Source organism: Acinonyx jubatus, chromosome D2 (assembly GCF_027475565.1).
Source record: "Acinonyx jubatus isolate Ajub_Pintada_27869175 chromosome D2, VMU_Ajub_asm_v1.0, whole genome shotgun sequence".
Taxonomy (NCBI): Eukaryota; Metazoa; Chordata; class Mammalia; order Carnivora; family Felidae; genus Acinonyx; species Acinonyx jubatus.
The window spans coordinates 63,020,889-63,035,281 of record NC_069393.1 but is presented as its reverse complement, the minus strand read 5'-3'; the positions used below and the strand labels follow the sequence as shown (position 1 = coordinate 63,035,281).

Here is a 14,393-nt window from a genome sequence, read left to right as displayed (position 1 = left end):
AAGAGCTATGGCCGAGAGGCAGTTGAAAAATGATTAAAGTGTGAACTAGAATCTTAGTGGCAGATGTAATTGAATAGCCATGAGTTTTATGAAAGTTGAACAAATTGTATTATCTAGATGCTATTAATGTGCTAGTGGGAGCAGAAAATGATGCCTCTGCATTTCACTGTATTTTTTGCATGCGTTAGAGAACCAGGGTGATCTTCTACCCTCAGCTTTCCAGCGGGGTCACTGCTCTTCCAGAGTTTTGGATGCAGATGATAAAAAATGTGAAAGGTTAATATTGCTCAAAGGAAGAGCCTCAAATTCCAGGTTAAATATATATATATATATATATATATATATATATATATATATATATATATTTTTTTTTTTTTTTTTTTAAATACAAACTACTCCCACCCCATCCTGTCTGTCTAGCAGTTGCCTTGTTGAAGCTGTTTAGGTTTAGGAAAGCTGTCCTTTGTCAAGGATATGTGTGGGTTTTTAATAAAACTGTTATCTTGTGTTATCTTGGCCTCCATCGTTGCTGCTGACTGGTTCAATTTCTTTTTTAGGTGTAATAAAAAGATAACTATCGCAGAGATATTAGAAAATTAATATTTCCGGGCTTCAGTTGCTACCCTTGGATATGTTATGAGTAAATGTGGGAGGGGGTAAGGAACCAGAACTTCAGCCTAGGTCAGGATACATCGTGAATTGTGTGCAACACTTTCACATTGAGAAAGAGACTTTCCACTTGAAGGTGGAATTAGCATCAGTTGAGAAGCTTTAGAAAGTACAATATCATCTAAGTGACATCATTATGGATGCAGATGCCATATTGTAGAGTTGTGGGGCTCTGAACTGTAAAGTGAAATAAATTGTTGCAATAACATTTTCCATTTAGGGATGAAATTAGTACTAGTGAAATTCTTCCACAGCCAATAAATTCATCCATCCCTTTAGTCTCCGGTTGCCTTGTTATCTACACAGTTATCATTCACAAATCTTTGTAAGTAAAGTCATCCTAGTAGTATTTTTCCCTTCTTCTATTTTTCCCCCAAATAAACGTTTTTTGTCCTCTGCAAATATTTAGGCTTTTTCACAGTCGTGTGGATTCTGTGGCTTCCGACAACTATTAAGCCACTATGGCTTTATGGCAGGTAATAACGGGTGCCAGCATATCTAAACATACTCCTTTCCCCAATGTGATCTCATGAATGTGTTATTTTCATAAATATATCAGAGGCCAGCATTGAGGTTGCTCTTTAGCTTCTAATAGATTCTTTCTTCACCATATTTTCCTGAGATGTTTCTGGCCCCATAAAAAGAAGAAGAAGAAAAAGAAGAAGAAGAAGAAGAAGAAGAAGAAGAAGAAGAAGAAGAAGAAGAAGAAAAAGAAGGAAGGAAGGAACGAAGGAAGGAAGGAAGGAAGGAAGGAAGGAAGGAAGGGAGGGAGAAAGAAAGAAAGAAAGAGAGAGAGAGAGAGAGAGAGAGAAAGAAAGAAAGAAAGAAAGAAAGAAAGAAAGAAAGAAAGAAAGAAAGAAAGAAAAGAAAGAAAGAAAAGAAAGAAAGGAAAGAAAGAAAGAAAGAAAGAAAGAAAGAAAGAAAGAAAGAAAGAAAGAAAGAAAGAAAAAGAAAAAAGCCTTAAATGTCTATATGGTAACTGGCCTGAGTTGGCCTGGCCTGAGGATGTTTCTAGAAACTCTTAGGTGGAAAATTGTCAGGGGGAGGGATCATACGAACAATTCAGATACAGGGTACAAATATGCATCAGGTTGGAAATAGAAATGATAGTTAGGATGCAGGAGACACAGTTCCCCAAAGGGAAGGCAAGGCACATAGTCCAGAGAGATTGGCATGAGATGGAAGGCAGGAGAACACATATAAAATACAGAGAAGACACCAGACTTAGGACAAGCTACCTTTTAGACACTAAGTTTCTTCTACCTAGAGGTGAACAGGAGTACTCTGGGTTGTATCTGTAGTGTGTGCATAAGCTTTAAGAGCACTCCTTTTCATCAGTAAAGTGTTCTGGTTTAGAAGAGAATAGTTATGGTTATCTTACTTATGTCCCGCCAGTCTGCCCGTGGGAGCAGAGTTCCATGGCAAGAATTGGGTAATGTAGAGCCCAAACATAAGAATTGCTAATTGGTGGGGCGCCTGGGTGGCTCAGTCGGTTAAGCGTCTGACTTCGCTCAGGTCATGATCTCACAGTTTGTGAGTTCGAGCCCCGCGTCGGGCTCTGTGCTGACAGCTTGGAGCCTGGAGCCCGCTTCAGATTCTGTGTCTCCCTCTCTCTCTGCCCCTCGCCCGCTCACACTCTGTCTCTCTCTGTCTCTCAAACATAAATAAACATTAAAATTAAAAAAAAAAAAAAGAATTACTAATTGGGTGTTTAACCAGTAGAGAGGAATTTTGAAGAGAGAAGGTATTAGTAAGCTATTGCTGTGTAACAAATCACCCAGAAATTCGGTGGCTTAACAGTGAGCATCTATTATTGCTGTTGAGTCTGTGGATCATTTTGGTGGTCCTGGTTTTGTCTCTACTCATTGTGTGTCTGCAATCAGCTACAGATCATTGGGGAGGGAGTTCTACTGGTCTTAGCTGGGCTGCCCCATGTGCCAGGTCTGCTGGCTGTAGGCTGCTCTAGAACTAAGGTCTCATCAATGTGATCTGTCATGCTTCATCAGGCTACTCTAGGGGTGTTTATACATGACAATGACAGGATTCCAAGAGATAGAGGAAAAGTGCAGGGGTCTTGAAGCTCACATTGACACACATTCACTCCCAATTCATTCCATGGCCATATCATGTTGTAGTACTAGTCCCGATTCAAGGGGTGAGGAAACAGATTTCACCTCTTGTTATGAAAAGCTTCAAACTCAAATTGCAGAGGGCTTGGATACAAAGATGGGTAGAGAATTTATCCAGCAATACAGTCAATCTCCACAAGGCTGCCCACTCTCTTAGGGGAGATTGGAAATGCTTTTAGGTAGTTTAACAAGCTCTCCCAAAGTTACAATGAGGTTAAGCTACTTTTAGCAATCAAGGGGTATGTCTTTTATTTTGTCTTATTTTAGTGACCCAGAGAATGTAAAGGTTAGGCACAGTCTAAAGATAAGGACTGGGTGTTTTATGAGTGATAGTAGGTGGGACCTTGCATGCAGTATTCTCAAACTGTTGTGCACAACAGTGACCTGTGTAGCATGTTGCATATAGTTTTCTGAGATCGATTCTCAAAGACGTACGGATTTTTCTTTTCTCAGATGAAGCCTAGGGCACTGCATTTTCACACATTCTCCAGGTGATTCTGATTCGGGTAGTCTATAAATTTATACTTTGAGAAACACTTTACAAAGTAAGCAAGATTTTCAACCCTGGAACTTTCAACCCTAGAAAACGAAAATACACCTTCTCTTCTTGTCTGTCAACTACAGTGATAAGTTTTGTCTTTGAGTCACCCGTAGTTGTCCTTACGTGTCCAAGTGACCTAAACTCTATGGCTGGACGTTCCTGAAGACTATTGTCAATTTAAAAATAGTAGCAATGCTTCACCAGGCATTAGTGCCTTCCCTGGAATTCTCACACAATCTGGCCATTAGGCCTCCAGGATTGTGGCTTTATCTCATTACAGTATGGCAGTCCTTATGGCTCTCATGATTGGGTTTGGATTTGAACTGATAGAAAGAAAAAGTGTTTTTGTAAATGAAAACCTGTTACTCTTTCTGCATTCTAGATTATCTTTGTACCATTTCCATATCACCTTAATTTCTAGAAAAGAGATTTCAGACCACGTGGATTTCATGATATCCGGGCATGTTACTAAAGCCCAGCTCAGGTCTGCTTGGGAGGCAGGAGAGTCAAAAAGAAAATCAAAGCTTGGCAGACTTGCTTTTGTGAGTTTCTTGACAGCACTAAGTCCTGCATTAGAAATGTACAAATGAATTTGAAATGTAGTTCGGGGTTTCAGGGTCAGAGTGCAGGTAGGAGTTCTCCAAGAAAGTCCCTTTGCTAGGACGAGAGTACAGACAGCACTAAGGATGTCTAGCACTGCTTCACCGGCTAATGGCACCATATTTACAACATGGAAATAGACCAAACAAAGGGGCAAGCCTGTAGCAAAGGGGGAGGTGGTGCCCAGTATGAAGCTCTTCCTCAAGTATGTTGCATGGGACCTAGGTCTGCAAAGGGTCTTTGGCCATATGATTTTGGGAAACACTATGGTAGAGTTCAATGAGTTTCTTTCCTGCAGGACTGCTGTGAAAGTTTAATTACTGATGAGCATTGCAAATTTCTAAGATGGGGAATTTTCAAAATTATCTAGCATGGTTAATTCCATCATCCATCGGGGCTTGTTTTCTATAGAAGACCCTTTCGGGATACAATAGCAAAGACAGGACAGCGTTACAAACATTGAGCGCATACTATGTGCTGGGTATTATGCCAAGTGCTATAAAAATTCCGTCTTGGTTTATCCTCACAACTTTCTAAATCAAGCACTTAGTTTTAGCTCCATTATGTAGATGATGGCATTGAGGTTCAGGGTAAGTCACTTAAGCCCAGAAGTGGCAGACTCAGAACCTGGTACCAAAAAGGGACTGTAATCAATTTCTTCACCCCAGACATGGAGTTTTGAAATTGCTTTCATGCACACAGGCCATGACCATTTATTCAGCACACCCTATATACATCATTCACTTTTCACAGGAAGACTTGTTATCCTCATAAGCAATGCCATTACTATAATCAGCCTAGGTCCTCATGAATAGAACATAATTCAGTGCACTTCTGAGTCCTCGCAGGATTTCAGAAACAATGTGAGCCAGCACCAGGCTTAGAAAATGTGGACTCACTTACAGAACGGACATGTCCCTGCTTTAACTCTGTGTGTGGATAATGGCAAATAAACTGCTCAGCACGTTCTTTCCCTTTTCTACCTTGTTTAGGCTGCAACTGGAGAGGGATTAATTTATGCTAATTCCACACAACAAACTAAAACCCATTTATCACAAGTTTTCATTCCTCAGCAGAACACACACACACGCACCTAAGTGTTAGGCAAACTGAGATAATGCAGCTGCTGTTGTGCGGCAGTAATAGGCCCATTTATATCCTGGGCCAGGTCAGCAAGCAGCGCCACGGAACACAGAGGGCAGTGGCATCCAGTCTCTCCCTGGTCTGCCTGCTGCTGCCCCCCACCCCACCCGCATGGTGCTAAGTGATGCAGAGATGGGGGCAGCAGACAGCGTGCGCTTTAGAACTCAGATTACAGAAGTTCATTTTCCCAAAATACTTTGCTAATTACTTACCAGTGCTATTGCTGCTTATTTACGAATGATGATTTAATGAGGAATGATTTGGAATTGAATGATTTAAGCCTGTGATGTGGAGATAGAGGATGAGGAAGGGACGGGAGTGCACGCGCGAGCCTGGCCGAAGCAATTTCCTCTCTTTACTTTTCCATTTGTTCCAAATGCCAGCCCTTTCAAGCAGTTACCAGTATCCTTCCTGGTAACTGCATAGCACTGATCTCTGCTGCTTTTGAAAAAGCATGCAGCTAGGAAGGAGAAGTTTCCTCATACGGCTAACCTGCCTCTAAACCGTCTTACACAGAGGCCCCTCCCTGAACCTGCATGTGTTCCCTGTCAAGCTAAGGGTTTGCATTAGAGGATTACCTATAAAGTATCTTCCCACTTTTATTTCCTTGTGTGTGATGACACGGTTGTGATAATGTCAAGACAGAGCAAGACCTTCTCTTTGAGAGTTACAGATGGAATTATATGATAGCTAAGATTTGCTTCAGAATAACCCAACAGTTGAGGTTGTCAGGACTAGATGGGGAAAAATAAAATAATGTTGTCTGTGGATTGGTGTGTGTTGAAGCCAGGTGCTAGGCACGTTTCTCTATGCACATGTACCATGCACGCGTGCACACACATACCATATGTATGAACATATATATGTCACCCAAGTGTAAGAGTGCATGCTCTGTGATTCTAATTGGTCCTGTTAAGGCTTGATAATATTTTAGCTGGAGCCACTTAATTTGCTTCTCACACTGTAGTTCTTCCATAGATACATAGAAGATACAGTGCTTGGTATATAGACAGAAGTATGTTTTTAAATTTCTGGTATGTTCTGCTGAAATTTGCCCCAGGTGTGTGTTTGGGATGGGGCTCGGGTTTAAGGCTTAGTACTTCCACTTCCTAGTTCTGTGTCCTTTGGAACGACATGAACCAGTGAGAGCCTCACTGTTCTTTTCTGTTCAGCAGAGGTCACACTGCCCCGCCTTACATTTGTGCGAGTCAGTCGTGATAATGTCCATGAAAAACAAAAGGTGGCCTCTTCTCCAGGGACAGCCTGCCAATTCTGGTGTGTGTTCCCAAGTGTTTCCGGACTCCTTTGCTGATGGCACTGTGTTTGCCTCAGTGAATGAAAGACACTTTCATGTTCTCATTTTGACCCGGAAGCACCTTGGCCTTGGCTGTCTCACCACAGCCTCCTCACACACAGACTCACCCACGGGCACCACAAGCACAAGCGCTGCTCGACTTACACAAGAGAGAGAATCACAGGGGTTGCTTAATTTGCCTGCTTTCTAAAAGCTGATTCTACTACAACAACTAAACCTGTTTTCTGAGAAAGAGGGCTTGACCTGTGTTTCCCACCAAAACGATTTGGTGTCCGGAACATGGCTTTTCAGTAGTGCTGAGTGGCTGGAACTCAATCGTACAATAACCAGACAGAGCAGAGGCTTCCTCGGGTCTTGTTGGAGAATGTCAGTATACAGTCCCCATTCCTGAACCTTTGTACCCGGGTGATGAGAAGGTTGCCTTCTTGGCTCCCAACAGAGAAAAGCCACGGGAAATGGTGCTTGAAGGTCACCCACATTTCTGACTACCAGACTTGACTTAAATGATGGAAGATAAAGGTCAGCATCCAGGCTTCTAAGGTGTGCATGTGGTTTGGCTTTTATGCTTGAGCTACGCTATATTTCCAAAATGTCAGTTTTTGAGAGATTGAAAATTAATTGCAAACAAAGCCCTTAAAGCACGAACAGATTTGACCCTAAGATTGCAGAGGACTTGGAGGTGGAGAGAGAGATGCTACGCTCTGAGAGCAAACTCAGGGCTGGAGGACTTTTATGGATGCAAATGCATCTATTTGGTCCAAGAGGAGAATTCACTGCATCTGAGAGGCTGGTCTTTCCTGGTATGAGCTGTCAGGGCTTTGGGAAGTTCTACAGACGACCCTGAATCATACACCCCTCTGCCTGCATCACAGTGGCTGATTTTGTGAAATACTCACTTAGCCATCAGTTTCCTGTGTGCAGAAGAGATAAGGATGCTCCATTACTCTCTAGTTCTTTGTCTCACATGATGGTTGCAGAGACAGGGGGGGGTGGGGATAATTCATAAAAATCTCCCTGTTGGTTTTTCTGGGGATGTGCATTGCTTAGTGCGAGGAAAGCTTGCATTCGAGAGTATAGGAAAGTATAGTAATTATAGTCTTATAGGTGTTGATTAAAAATAATAGCAGCAGTAGTAATAAACTGTGGAACTTACAGAAGACTTAATACATGTCTAGTACTGTTATCAGTGCTTTACGTACATTAATTCAACTGGTCCCTACAAAAACCTGGTGAGATATGTACTGCTGTTCTCATCTCACCACGTAAGCCTGTTGAGTGAAATAACGTGCCTAGAATCCCATAGCCAGCACGTGGGAGAGCAGCCTGGAATCCCCGAAGTCTGGCTCCAGGGTCTGTGTTTCCAGTCATCCACTGCACTTCTTAAATAGGCCAGCTGGAGCATCCTAGGGGCTAGGACAGGCTCTGATGCCCCCCTCACATGTCAGCTGTGTGACATTCATCTGTGTGCAGACTCCACCTGGTTTCCTGGCACTCACCATGCCTCTGTGGGGAGAGTTGTGAGCCTCTTACAGAGCCAGGCATGCCCCCATCTCTGCTGGTGACCATGCCTTGTATTCTCCCCTAGCCCCGCTGGTGGACCTCACTCCAACTCACAGTGGGTCTGCCATGCTGATGCTGCTGTCAGTGGTGTTTGTGGGGCTGGCCGTGTTCGTCATCTACAAGTTTAAAAGGTACGTGTCCTTCCGTCCATGTCTCCCCTCCCCTGTCCTTCTCCCTGACAGGTTCAGAAGCATGAAATGCCGCGATATACGTCTCCCATGCATAGCCATGATGCTGTCTGTTAATGTTTTAGGAAGATCCCGGGGATTAATGTTTATGCCCAGATGCAAAATGAGAAAGAACGAGAGATGGTCAGTCGAGTCAGTCCCACTGAAAGCAGGCCCCATATCCCTCAGACTGAACTCAGGAGGCCTGGCCAACTGATAGATGAGAAGGTGGATTCCCAGCTCATAGGTAAATGACTCCCAGTAGCCCTCAGCTGTTCAGCCTGGGTAGTTAATGGCTGACTCTGCCTAACCCCTTTCTGGCTTGACGTAACCACTTTCTTCTGCTCTAACATTCCTGAGAGAAACAGCTAAGATGTCTTTTTCCCTGCTTCCTCCCATTGGAATAAGAAAAAAAAAAAAAAAAAGCCTTCTTGCTCCTATGTAGTTTTTTTTCCCCTCCCTCTCTTGTGACTTTATTCTTCTTTTTGCAAAAACTTTTCCTTTAAATATGGGGCTCCAAAAATGTTCATGGGCAAAGAGCAAAGCATTTTTTCTAACAATGTACAAGAAGGATGGGCCTCAGAGGCTGGATCTGGTCATCTGGAGGGCCAGGCAGCTTATGAGGAGCGGGCTATGGAGTGACAGGGTAAGACAGGACAGCCTCACCTAGAGACAACTCTAAGGAGGAGATATTACTCCAGAATACTTGTAGAGAAGTGACATGATAGAGGAGGACCGGGCTGATGACCCTGGGTTTTTGTTTGTTTGGTTTTTTTTTTTCTTTTTAATTTGGCAGTCATCTAAAAACTGTCCTCCAGGAAACACGGAACCTGGGAATTCTGAGGACAAGAGGCATAAAATTTGTAGAGCATTCCAGGAGTGACGTTTCCTGAAAGAGACCACTGGAGGGCTAGACTGTTACAGAGCAGATCAGCAGATTTTTTTCCTCATTTTTACCTGTCCCCTATCAGAAGTCTTAAAATGGACCTTACTCTATATCAGTAGAGCTCCGTCTCTCTGCCTATGAATTAAGCATGGGAATCCCAACAGCTAGGTCTAGAACCTTACTATTTGTGGCAGAGGAAACTTGCCAAGGGAGGTCGACAAACCCATGGAACCACCATTGGGATCCATGGCTTGCCAGGAATCAGGAGTTGGCATCAGGAATCAGGAGTTGACGTTGTAATATTGCCATCTAGATCCTGTATTGTTGCCCAGGGTGGATAAATTATTATTTAACCATTCATGCCTCCCTCTAATGTCAGAATACCAAACCTTCTAGAAGGCCATTCATTGCCTAGGATTTTGTATCTGCTACTTAGAAAACGAAATGAGCACCTAAGTGGAAACATAGCCCTCTCTTTAAATGGATGGGGGAAAAGTTCTTGGCTGTATTGGGGAAAATTTCAGTGCAGTGACTGGCTTGTATCAGAAGTAATAATAACAACTGTGGCCACAACTGGGGTCCAGTTTTCAGAGCGTGCTTTCTTTTATTTGGGGAGACAGGGTGATAAGTGTGTAATTGCTTTAGGTTCAGGAGAAAAAGGCTTTTCTGTCTTTAAGTCCAGAGAAGCATTCACCCTGTCTATTTACTTCTAAAGCTTGTAAGCGCATTTTTGTGGGTCATTTGGTTTTCAATCCCATTTCCACGGGGTATGAAGCACAGCGCCGTTGACTTTATTAAAGTGGCGATCCCTCCTTCGCCAGGAGCATCTGGCAGCACACTGCACAGTCTCTGACACCTTCCCATTTCCAGTGTCATTAAGTGAGTAAGTGTTACACGTTTTCTCTTAGGAGAGTAGCTTTACCCTCCCCTCCCTCCCCTTCTACTCAACCTGGTGACTCATCTCTCCGATTGCAAAGAGCAAGACACGCCACTCCGCCTTCAACGCCAAAGCGGGGATCTGCTGGGGCGCAATTTGCAATTTAAGGAAAACCCCCAAAGGCTACAGGCGACCTGCCGATCAGGAAAGAATTTCGCTCTTGTCAAGTGCACCATCCTTCATGACCACTAACTTTATGTTTTTTTTTTCTTTCCTTTGTTGTTCTGTTTCCTATTTTGCCAGGAAGTATTTCCATAGTTGCTGAGAATCAAAGCACAAAAGAAATCCCTACCTATGTAAATGTTTGAATGGAGGACGCCAGTAAAAACAAAAACAAACAAAAAAAATAAAATAAAAACAATCAAAATCCAAACAAACAAACAAACAAACAAACACTCACTGCATCGGGACTTTTTAATTCTTCAGACACAGACAACAAGGGTTTTTAGCTTTAAGCCTGTGCATGTGGACAATACCTTGAGAACATGCTTGGAGGGGCAGTGTACAGGTGCTCTATTTTAATGGAAAAAACACTCCCCTCCCCCTTTCTCCCTCTCTCTCTTTTTTCTGATCGGTCGTGTTTGTAGAACATTCATAACATATAGAGGCCAAGGAAATCTGCATGTGTTTTTGGAAATATTCTTGGCTCTAGATTTAACAGCTATTTTAGCTCTACAGGCTGACGGGTGGATTAGCCACCCCAGCCCCTTTCATAAGACACAAAGACATGCACAGGAGTGTGAAACCCTGAGCTGTTTCTCTGTTCCACTTTCCTTACTGCCATTTTTCTGTTCTCAGTTATCTCTGGTAGCTCTGTTGGCCAGCGGTGACCACAGGGCTGCTTTTTTGCATTCTGTATGGCCACAGGGATGAAGAAGCGAGTTGAAGTTCCATATACTCAGGCAGAGTGATGCAGGCAGGCAGGGGGCAGGCGTGTGAGAAGTGGACCTTTCCCTCACCCAGGCTTTCCCTTGCAGCTTCCCTACTCTCACCCCAACCAACATAGAAAAGAGAATCCCAGTTACCCGTCGTCTGGCCTCCCCATGTGTTTGCTATCCATGTGTGATCATGACCTCTTGATGTCTTTGTACCTCTTCCTTCCAGTTTGCAAGTGGTCTTTCAAGTCCCCCTACTTGTTTCTTCCCAAACATGTTGCAAGATTGTGGACATGAACCTCGGTATTTCCTAAATACTGGCCTGGCGCCTGCCAACCTTTCCCTTGTCACATTCAAATTTCTGATCCGTCAGCATGCCAGCTTCCCTACACACTGACCAGGCTGTCCTGCCCTGCAGGGTTCAGCTCCATGTACCCTTTGTCTCCTCCTGGAGAACCTGCCTCTTGCAAATAGCCTTGCCTTTTCTCACCTGGAAACATGCAATGTGTGTGAAAGAGTTGATACATGCAAAACAATTCAGACCTGGCTATGTACACTGGAAAAGAAAGCAGACAGATGCGTAGTGGTATTCTCACACCTTAACAAAAATCTCTCGTGTGCAGATTCCAGAATATTCTCGCGAGAAATGTTTTGACATGTTACTGTGTGGCAGGGCAGTTTCCTTCTGTAATGGTTGCTATTACCCAGTATTTGTTCTCTCACCGTAGAGTAAAACTATTTGTAAAATAAAACTGATTTTAACGAGAAGAAGAAGCAGGTTAATGGATTTAATATTGAAGAGTGTCAAAAAGTCTGAGAACATATGGAGGTCTTGTCTTACATAAGGATGCAATTTTGGTTATGAAGGAACCCAGACATTTCACATGTGTGATCTCTGATCTCTGAGTATCGTAGTATTGGCAAAGGAAAAATTAATAAGCTTCAAGGGGAGGAGGTAGATGTCTAACTAAAACAGAATGACTCAAGGCATGAAAAATCCCTGTTTGCCCAGGGCAATAATGAAAGAAGCACCAGAGAAAGAATGACACAGAAGCATGTCCAGCAGAAGCCCTTGGAGGATTATGAGTTGGGTAAAGCCCACTCTAAAATATAGTAGAAAGCAGTTTTGAAAAACCACTCAGAGGGAGCAGCCTCCTTCTTGGCCATGTTCCCAGGCCAGTAACAGTTTATAACAGGGTCCCAGTGATAATGGGGGTGTCCCAAAGGTCTTGAGGAGCCCTGCCCTTATGTAGCTGGGCAGGAGAAGAGTGACAAAGCTGCAGTCAGAAGTTAACCAAGCAGAAGTTTTTGTGATTGAGGATGCCCAGTGTGGATCTGGGAAATGGATTATGCCTGCGGCAACCATCTGTTTGTAGAACTCAATTGATCCCCAACCTGCCAGGCTTCCTATCCCATAGGACACATCCTCATCGATCCGCTTCAGTTGGAGCTGCCCAAGTTTAATCTGGAAGACAAAATGTTGGGAAACCAAAAGAGGCTCCCTCAAAACAGCACAGGGGGTCCTTGGAGTTGCAGTTCAAGTAATTTTAATCGGAAAACTATGAGAAATGGAAAAACCCTCTGAATCTAGCACAGTGCCTTGCCTAGAGTAGGTATTAAGAAAACCACTCGTTAAAGGGATACATGAAAAGACTACGTAAGAAAACATAGGGAAGGATGGGCTTGCAAGTCCTAAGTAAAAATCGAGGTAGACATGAGATGCCTGGCATTTTGGAAAGTGATCACAGATGGCCAGCTCTCTAGTGAGCATCTCCAGGGTCCTCATGTGCCTCTCCTCCAAGTTCCCTCCCACCTGTAGGAGATTAGTGAGGCTAGGTACTGCTCAGAGGGGACCTCATTGTTCTTAGAATCTAGCTCTATGGTTCTCAAAGTGTGGTACCTGGACCAGCAGAATCAGCATCACCTCAGACTTATTAGAAATTTGGCGTCCCCCTACTGAAGTCCTACTGAATCAGAAACTCTGGGGGGGCTAGGGGCCCAGTAGTCTGTTTTTACCAGCCCTTCAGGTTATTGTGATGCACACAGAAGTTTGGGAACCACTGCACCCTGCCATTCCAGCTCAATCCCAAAGAGAACGTAGTAATGAGAGCCTACAAATGGGAGGGACCCAAGTGCCTACCTACTCACTAACAGCAGGTGCAAACTCAGTGAGGAGTTTGGTGGGCCAGAGGAGTGAGTGGCGAGGGATGGGCGTGGAAGGGAAAATTCAGGGCAAGCTAAAAATCTGATATTGTGATGTTTTCCAAAACTCCCAGAGGGCAAACTGTGCATGCTCTACCCTGAAATACCCAGCCAACATTTTCTCCTTCGCCTTATTCCTAATTGGATTCACTGTCCAAAATGCAGAGGTTTGCCTTGCTTTTTTTTTTTTCAGAAGTTCCAAACAGCAACTTTGAGAGCAATGGGGTGTTTGGCAGCTGTTCTGTGTTTTCCAGGATTCCAACTGAGCATTGAAATCCCTCATTTGCCAACTTATTTTTATAGGAAGCCAATTTAAAAAAAAAAAAAAAAAAAGAAAGTTTTCTTATAGTATTGGAACTACTTCTAATTTTCAAATGACTTTTTTGATGTATTTTTTTGTTAAATACTATGTAGTGTAATGTATAATTGCTCTTGTTTATTGCTTTTACAATCATATTTATTAAACAGATAATGTCTCTAAAGTCTTGGCCTCAAGGAGTGTATTTTATCTCGAACCCAACTGTGACATTCAGTCTTGATACACAAGTGATGCAGCTATAGGATTTTTATTAAGGCTAATTACATGACAATAGACTAAATACCACAGTCTCCAAGTGTTTTTCTGTTTGTTTGCTTGCTTGCTTGGTTTTCGTTTTTGCTAACGAAGGAGAGTACAAATACCTAAATTCTACCTGTATTCTAGTGGATTATATAGTGTTGTTGCTTTATTAAAGTACATGATTCTGGGGCGTCTGGGTGGTGCAGTCGGTTAAGCGTCCGACTTCAGCCAGGTCACGATCTCGCGGTCCCTGAGTTCGAGCCCCGCGTCAGGCTCTGGGCTGATGGCTCGGAGCCTGGAGCCTGTTTCCGATTCTGTGTCTCCCTCTCTCTCTGCCCGTCTCCCGTTCATGCTCTGTCTCTCTCTGTCCCAAAAATAAATTTAAAAAAAAGTTGAAAAAAAATTTAAAAAAAAAATAATAAATAAAATAAAGTACATGATTCTACTTAAAAATCACTCCAAACTGGTTACTTTGGAATGCGTAACATGCTCATTATATTCAGTTCAAAATTAGAACTTATTAATATGGGACAAACCCATTCAAATTGTTTAAAATCTTGTAGTTACTGAAGGAGCGAACCTCCATGTGATACAATGACCTGAAAAACCCGGGGAGTGGTAAAGACCCAGATGACAGCATAAAAGAGGCTCCCACCCTGAAATTAGGAGAGTGGAGCTCTCCTCCTGGCTATGCCAGCTGTGTGACCTTGATCAAAGACTTTCACATACGAAAGCTTCAGCGTCCCCATGCATGTAATCTGAAGGAAGAAGATAACTTCCAGTTTGGGTATTGTCAGTGGGTGAGTCATT

The 14,393-nt window shown here is 43.2% G+C and overlaps 1 protein-coding gene across 4 annotated transcripts in view; it reads left to right on the top strand.

Moving 5' to 3' along the window:
• The window catches only part of SORCS1 (sortilin related VPS10 domain containing receptor 1), a 502,497-nt gene extending 488,991 nt beyond the window's left edge, over positions 1 to 13,506 (top strand). Inside the window, exons 25-27 of one of the 4 annotated variants that reach the window (XM_015082978.3) lie at positions 7,983 to 8,088; positions 8,211 to 8,371; positions 10,191 to 13,506. In XM_015082978.3, the coding sequence (XP_014938464.2) occupies positions 7,983 to 8,088; positions 8,211 to 8,371; positions 10,191 to 10,255 (332 nt within the window). In that variant the 3' untranslated portion in view covers positions 10,256 to 13,506. Of the gene's footprint in view, positions 1 to 7,982; positions 8,089 to 8,210; positions 8,372 to 9,918 lie in introns of all 4 variants that reach the window. The other 3 variants (XM_027063021.2, XM_027063022.2, XM_027063024.2) reach the window with 3 other exon arrangements.
• The last annotated feature ends 887 nt before the right edge of the window (positions 13,507 to 14,393 follow it).